The following is an 8,055-nucleotide window of genomic DNA, read 5'->3' as shown; positions in this document are numbered from 1 at the left end:
GAGGGCTGGAACAGCTCTGCTGGGAGGACAGGCTGGGAGAGCTGGGGGGGCTCATCCTGGAGCAGAGAAGGCTCCGGGGTGACCTTCCTGCAGCTGCCAGGGCTTAAAGCGGGCCTGTAAGAAAGATGGGGACAGACTTTTTATCAGGGCCTGTAGCGATAGGACAAGGGCTAATGGTTTTAAACTGAAAAAGGGCAGATTCAGACTAGACATAAGGAACACTTTTTTTCAGAATGAGGGTGGTGAAACCCTGGCCCAGGTTGCCCAGAGAGGTGGTGGGTGCCCCGTCCCTGGAAACATCCCAGGTCAGGTTGGACGGGGCTCTGAGCAACCTGCTCTAGTTGATGTCCCTGCTTACTGCAGGGGGGTTGGACTGGATGACCTTAAAATGTCTCTTCCAACCCAAAGATTTTATGATTCTATGTGTAGATGTTGTCCTTAGGGACATGGTTTAGTAGTGGACTTGATGATCTTAAGGGTGTTTTCCAACCTACATGATTCTATGAATCTATTCTACAGCCAAGCTGATATCCCTGATATGTAAGGCATGTGCAGTTTCTTCTCTACATCTATGTGATGCTGAGTTACTGCTTATTTCTATGATGTTCAGTTGTGTCATTTTGCTTTTCAAAATCTGTCCTGGGATTATTAGATTCCAGCAGAGCTAAAGTGAGGTGGCCACTTCCTTAGAGCATAAACTGAATCCTTTATTGGCTTTGGGAACTGCCTGAGCTTGAAAGAGGCAGTTGTAGCCAAAGTTGATGAAATTGGATGACAGTTTTGTAACATTTTGCCTTTAGCAGGTAGAAGTATGATTCATAGGGTAATGAATCATAGTTCATTCAAGTTAATTGAAGGGGAGATGTTGTGTTAGAATTACTAGAGTGCTTTGATTTATTTCAGCCAGTAATTATGTGGGTTTCTTTTTAACTAGTAAGTAGCATCAACATCATGCTAATAGCTGTTTTTGTTCAGGGATTGGTACTTCTGGGATTTCCAGCTCTGAAACTTAGAGGTAGCTTGCAAAGGAGAAACAAGCTTGCTTTAGTCCTTTCCATCTCCTGCTGGCACTCAAAGTGCACCCGAGTAGTTAGGTTATACGAGTAAGCCTTTTAAAAATAAATAAATAAATAAAAACCTGGTCTCCATACTGGAAGGCTGCCTACTTGAAAACTGTGTGAGGTTTTTTTATATGTATAGTGATGATCACTTGCTGAGAAAGTAAATGTGAAACATTTGGAAGTCAAGCTGTTTAACAAACACTACCAGCCTCTGCCTTGGACTACAGTTAGCACTTGCTTCAGTAGCTCTGTCTCAAGCATTTCTTTGACGATGATGTGTCCCAAATAGTCCATCCACTCCCTGTTCCTTGGCAACCTGTATGGCGGCAGGCACAAGGAGGAGAGCGTGAAACTTGCTTAAAATGGTCGAAGCAGCACTAATATTGAAAGTGAAATTACATGCTTAGTCTGCATGCCTTTTGGTAAGGAATGCAGGTGAGACTGTCCCAGTGCTGTCAAGTTGCGGAATCTTGCATGCCCATCCTAGAGATGGTCTGTTATACTATCATAGGGCAAATGAGTTTTAAGGTCTTCTGAAAAATACACCTTATGTCTGAGCCAATATAGCAGCAAAGTCTACAGTAAATAGGCTTGGAAACATGCTAGTATTTCCCAAGAAAAAAAAAAAGAAAAGAAAGCTTGACCTGATCTCTACTTCTGTGAAGTGAAAATGAACCATTGCCAAATATTCCAGGCTTTCTTTATGCACTGCTAAGATCAGAGGGACATAAAAAGCCTAATTATAAAACTTTTCTCATTCTCCCTTAAAAGGTCCTTATCATGCTGAAATTTTAGTAGAATAAGATGACAATTTGTTTCATATTGCCTCTGTGGTATGTGGTTTTGTTTTCAAGATGATTCTCCTCTGTGGAGGAATTCCTTTTCTCTGGAATCTGTCTGGCCAGATCTCTGGTCGTGCTGGGTTTGGACCAGAATATGAGGTAAGCAGTCTTTAAATTTTAGTGAAAACTTTTGGTCCCTGAACTATACTGTTATAATTCTTATTTTTAAGCTTGCCTTTACTTGAAGAGGGATTTAGCTACATGTACAATATAGTAAAAATAACAGATATTTTCTGGTGAACACAATGACTGGGTGAGTCTGAGAACTGATAAGTGTGTAACGAGGTGGTGGGTTGGGTTTTTGGGGCTTTTTGCTTGGGTGTTGTCTTTTTACTAATCCTAGATGTGATCTTCCTGTACAGTAAAAGGGTAAGAAATTTTAGGCTACTGCTTATGTTGTCCTTGTGCTGTGGATAAGGTATCTGTCCAAATTCTTATCCCAAATCCTTAGTTTTTATTTAGATCTGTTTCATCAGTATATTTTTTTCTTTCTCTAACATAGTAAGCTATTCAGGTGATCAGTAATCTAATCATCACAAACGTGTCATTTCTGTGAATTTATCTAGCTTCATCTTCTAACCATTTTCAGTTAAACCACTGACTTAAAATCCATTTTTAACACCCTGAAAATTAATGTTAGTACAGGTCAGTAAATACCAGGGGGGGTTTTTTGTTGTTTTTTTTTTTTTTAGATTGTTCAGTCATTGGTATTTCTGCTGCTTGCAACACTCTTCAGTGCAGTGACTGGTCTCCCGTGGAGTTTATATAACACATTTGTCATAGAAGAGAAACATGGCTTCAATCAACAGGTATTGTAGATAGCACTTATGCTGACCTAATGTCTTCAGTAGGTTTGGTTGGTTAGATGGACTGGTTTTGGGAACATTTCTACTCAACACTGCATAAAAATAAAAGCAACGACAGTTTGTAACTGTTGCAGAAATACCCATGCAGCACCAGAATGTCTCTACGTGAGCCCATGCCTCTGAGCAAAGACGACTGTGTATTCTAGTAGTGGAACAAGGAATATGTCATACCTTAGATGTTCATTTTTGGATGGACTAGTCTTTGCCCTTCATACGCCCTTGATGAGAAGTCTGGATCACTGCTTGACAGGGACAGTTCTGATTCATGGACACTGAACAGATGAAACAAAACCAAGAAATTACTTTCCTTCTCATTTTGTTTTGCTTATTGATTTCTTGTATCAGCCTTTACTAAATTAGTGAATTCAGCTCCTCATTTGTACATCTGTTAGGTACTCATTTAATATCAGCCCTGGCTTTCTTAATTTCTCTCACGAACTTAGTTTAAACCTGTTTCAGTATCAGTTTCTCATGTGATCAGATTTTCCTTTTGGAGAGGAACCTCAACCTGGGACACATCATTAGTTATTTCACGCTAGAGGATAAAACTTGTTTTCTGCTTTTGGACCCAGCTAATGTTGTCTACAGTACTTTCTGTTCCAGGTCTACTAGGAAGTGTGTTTTTTTTTACAGTAGAATGAAATTTGGATGGGTAGCAGATGTGGGATAAAGCTGTTTGGCTCATTTTAATAAAGGTAGAGATGCTCTGGTATTTGCTAGTTTCATCTTCCAGTTTCTGTGGAGGCAGGAAGACTGAACTAGACCTAAAGAAGTGGAATCTGTTCATTTCTAAATTCATTATGTTCCTGGTAAATTGATAAATTGATGTTTCTTACTCCTTTTTATAAAACAAGTAAGAAAATAAGTGAGGAAAAAAACCCCTCTAAATGCAATGATCCAGTTTGTACCCTCTCTCAATCAACTTTAAAACAGAAGTGTGTAGATCCTGACACATTCTGTATTATTTTGGTTCACGTCATTTATTTAGTGTCGTACTATTTTCTTTCCAGAGAAGGCCAACTATGAAAGTTCTCATTGCACAGTTTTGCCTTGACATCTGTATGTATTCCTGGAAACTGCAAGGCTTGTTTGGTTCTCCCCCTTCCTGCCCTTGATGTTTGGATATTGTGCCCATGGTGGCTCCTGCTCCAGTCTCTGGGAAGCAAATCTGAAGATTGATCTAGTTAGTCATGAGACTTTAGCTTGTGACTAACTCAGAACTCTCTTTATACTCCATTTAGCTCTCTAGTCTTATAAAAAACCCTTGTGCTTCTACACATACAAACATATGTGTAACTTCTAACAATGACTTTTTTCTCTCACCAGTAAGTAAATACTCATTGTCAGAATGATGGTGCCCATGGCCATTCATATCCTAGGTGATTCTGAGCCATAGTCCTGGAGATCCCCTTCCCTTCTGCAGGCTTTACAGTGAGCTAACATCCTGCTGCTATCAAGGGAGGAAGGAATGTTTCCATGTTTCCAGGGCATGAGTCAAGCCGTCTCTTCTTCAGGGAAAAAAGCTGCTTGACATATTTTGTTTGTTCTCTGGCCATCACTTCTGTTTTGTACTCCTCAAAAATAGTAAGGGCTTGCAAAGTGTTTTTTTGAATTTGCAAGAATTCGCCAATTCTTATGATGTGCTTATGCCGTGGCCTAGCCTAGACATCCTTTTGACATTCAGAATCCTAAAATACACATCAAAAGCTATCTGTCACTGTTGTGTCTCATGTCAGTCCTGAGTAGTTGCATCAGGCCTGCACCTTGATTGTCTCTCCTACCTTTATGAGGAGTAAGTTCCATCTTGGTGCCAGATCCCTAAGCCCTTTATGCCCAGGACACAAAAGTCCAAAGGCTGTCAGTATTTGGACTTGTAAAGCACTAGAATTAAACCAAACTGGCAGACTAGCTGATGGATGGAGAGCTTGACTTGATCAGGCCTTAATCAGGCCCTACCTCTGTGCAGAAGAAGCAGAGGGTCAAATACTGAACTTAGCAGCTTGGGCTTCTTTAAAACTGTCTTGAGAGCTTGCAGAATCAATGTTATTTCTTTGTATGCTTTAGGAAGGGTAAGGAGGATACTGGGAATATCCTCCAAACATTTTGTTCTTGGAGCTGTGTTCTCTGGCAGCTTCACTGTTGTCGATGTAACTAATCAAATGGGAAAAGGAAGACTTGGCACTGACACCTGTAGGTGTAGTTAAATGCTTGATTAAGCTACCTGCATGGTGTCTTTTACAAGGTTTTTTTCACTGCAGTGGTCCTCATGCCAAGAACTGAAGGCTGAGTCCAGCTCCAATCCAGTTTGAGGTACCAAATGTCTTAGCAGAGTCAAATCTTAGTCTTTCATTTTAGACTGATGGACTAGGTCCTTCAGTGAATGAGACAAATTCACACCTGGTACTAGCCCAGACTTTGGAATTTCTAGCAATAATTCTCAAATGATCTTCAGATAAACTATCTTCCATGGGAGTGGCTTCCTGAAAATAAGGATTTCTCTTGGAGTCGTATCTGCCTTAGAAAGAAGGAAAGGGGCAGGGCAAAGATGAAAGATACCATGCAATTTTATAGCTCTACTCCTCCTAGATTGTGGAGCTGGAAATAAAGAAAGAGGTGAAATGAAAACTTGAGCTAAATGGATTGTAGTTGACTTGTTTCAGAAAGCCCAGTGGAAACAGTGTGCTGGCAGCATGTTCCTGTTAAGAGTTCGTCTAGGTTATATTAAGTGACTGTTTCTTCAGCTGTTTACTACACTAAAAAATGTAAAAGCTATATAATAGACCTTTTTCTGTCTGATCTGAGGAAGTAATAAAGGAGGAACACATCGTGTATTTTGTTTTCTCTGTCCTGGCTTGTACCAGTTTGAGTTGTGATCAAATGGAAACAATTTTTCTTTTGTCCAGGATGACCCACAGAGTTTCTCTCGTTCTTGTCCATACCATTTTCATTAAAGAAACACTGCTTAGTGTGAACGAGAGCCACAAGTCTTGCTTTTCTAGTTCCAGAACTGTTGTGCTGGAAAAGGTAGCCCACACTACCTGGGAATATTAAAGGCAGTCATGGAGCAGTATCTTCTGGAGCGCTCCATTTGTGTGGGCATGTGTCTATACAATTGTGTTACTGTTGAAACTAATAGTCGCTTAGCAAGAATATATCACCAGAGTGCTTACTGTGTGACCAGAGTGAATATGTCTGCATAACGAATAGTCTAAAATTGTGGGTTTATGTCTGATTTGTGTTTCCGATAGTCCTGGAAGTCTAAGGTGTCTATCCAAATTCTTACCCCAGATCCTTGTTTTTTATTTAAATCTGTTTCACCAGTGTTCTTTTTTCTTTCCAGACGAGTTTCATATTTTTAATGTAGTATGGGCTTTTTAATACAACCTTGTTGGGAAGGATCTTTACATAATAACCCCCTCACTTTATGTCTTCCAGATAGCTGTAAGTACTGAAGTAACAATTCCTGAAAGAGCTAGTTGGGTGTCTGTGTTGCAGTCACTAGATCAGATTCATTCTGATATAGGTCTTTGAAATTTCTATTGTTTCTATTAAAGTTATGCTTTAAAACCTGAGACAGCTACATGAGTAGTAACTGCATGTCAGTGGAAGCTTGGAGTAAAATGCCCAAGATCTATCTAAAAATCTTTAATAGGACTTCTATATATAAATTTCCAGTTAAGACAATTAGCTTAGTAGTAACTGAAAGTTAAGATGAATGGAGGCAACTGTTCAAAGACAAAATATTTTACAGTATGACAAAGTATTTTACATAGTATTTTACTATGTCTCTTCAAGAGTTTCCTATTCTCTAAAAATCCCATAATGTCTAGGGTATAGATTGGTAAACAGATTCAGGGGCAAATAAACTTATATTTTTCTTTCCTTCTTTAACGAAGTATGTATGTAGCACACAAAATAAGGGTTTGGGTCAGATCTTGCTAAGGAAGAGTGCATCTGGATGGGCTTGGAGTCCATGTGGATGTAAAGAGCCACAGCTACTAGGAGAGGAGGTGAAAAGGTTCTTCCACCTTTTCTTAACTGACTCTGATTTCCTTATCACATTGGTATTGCTGTTTTGCCATTTGTCTTACTATGTTTCTGTGCATGCACGGAAGGGATCAATTCATTAACCACTGTGGCATATCAATATTTACATTGAAAATATCACTGATATCCTTTCTTTACAGACGCTGGGATTTTTTTTTAAGGATGCTGTCAAGAAGTTTATCGTGACTCAGTGCATTCTGTTGCCAGTGACATCCCTTCTGCTTTACATTATTAAAATAGGGGGAGACTACTTCTTCATCTATGCCTGGCTCTTCACATTAGTTGTTTCCTTGGTGAGTATGAAAATATGTTTGGGTTTCTTCCAAATGCTAGCTTACTTGCATGGCTCAGTTTGCTGAAGTTTAAAAACATAACAGAAAGGAAATGGAAAAAATCTAAATCTCCTGGGAATTTCAGTGTCTACAAACTTCAACAGTGTGTCTTGCTCTCAGTGTACTTTTTCAGGAATATTAGCTTATATTAATTGTCCATGTGAATGTGAGATCTCAGGTTTTATGTATTTAATACTGGAGTGTCTTCATCAGTTGAAAAATAAACATTCAAAAAGATACTGGAAATACAGCACTATGTGGTGATAGGTTTTCCTTTTTCTTAAATGTAGAAAGGGCACAAGGACAACTGCCAGCAGTTTGGCAAGACAAGGCAGAATGTGCTTTGGTCAGTAATGTTTCCACTGGGCTGTTCTTACAGGTTATCAAACACCAATTCTCAATTGCATTGCTTTGAATTGAGACGAGTAGCAATTTTCCATTTCTGGTTAGACTTCTATAGCTGCTTTTATACACTGAATTGGTAACTGATATTTTTGTTATCATAGGGATTTGATGTTTCCTGTTGTTACTATAAGCTCTGAGGTCTGTATTTTTTCCTCTATTTCAGCATAGTACTCTACTGTCTTTTTGCTTAACTTACTAACCATTGCTCACCCAAGGAAGAAATTACAGAAATACTGTTGTATATATTCATTCATTTTTAGGTTAAAAGAGCACCTTAAATAAAACAATTACTGCATTACAGCAATGTAGTAAAGCCTGCCACGTTAGCCTAACAATAAATTTCAGTCAATCAATCCCGAATTCTTCTGTCAAATTAAGACTTTCTGGTTGAACTGGAGTGTATCATCCAAAAAATTTTTAGGAATTCCTGGGGAGGAAATTATGATTATTTTCTTTCTTAAGCTTCTCTTTCGTGACTTAATGTCGTGGTTTAGCCCCAGCC

General features: G+C 39.1%; 1 protein-coding gene across 1 annotated transcript in view; it reads left to right on the top strand.

Annotated features, from left to right (window-relative positions):
* LOC104621168 (CAAX prenyl protease 1 homolog) overlaps positions 1–7,109 on the top strand; it is a gene marked incomplete at its 3' end in the record, with an annotated part of 14,675 nt that extends 7,566 nt beyond the window's left edge. The window contains exons 3-5 of the mRNA XM_010287586.1: positions 1,916–2,002; positions 2,596–2,712; positions 6,957–7,109. Of these exons, the coding sequence (XP_010285888.1) occupies positions 1,916–2,002; positions 2,596–2,712; positions 6,957–7,109 (357 nt within the window). The remainder of the gene's footprint in view (positions 1–1,915; positions 2,003–2,595; positions 2,713–6,956) is intronic.
* Between the last annotated feature and the right edge of the window lie 946 nt (positions 7,110–8,055).

The sequence above is a fragment of the Phaethon lepturus genome, unplaced genomic scaffold (genome assembly GCF_000687285.1).
Source record: "Phaethon lepturus isolate BGI_N335 unplaced genomic scaffold, ASM68728v1 scaffold3005, whole genome shotgun sequence".
Classification (NCBI taxonomy): Eukaryota; Metazoa; Chordata; class Aves; order Phaethontiformes; family Phaethontidae; genus Phaethon; species Phaethon lepturus.
Note: the sequence above shows the minus strand (reverse complement) of the source record. Positions and strands in the feature narration are given on the sequence as shown.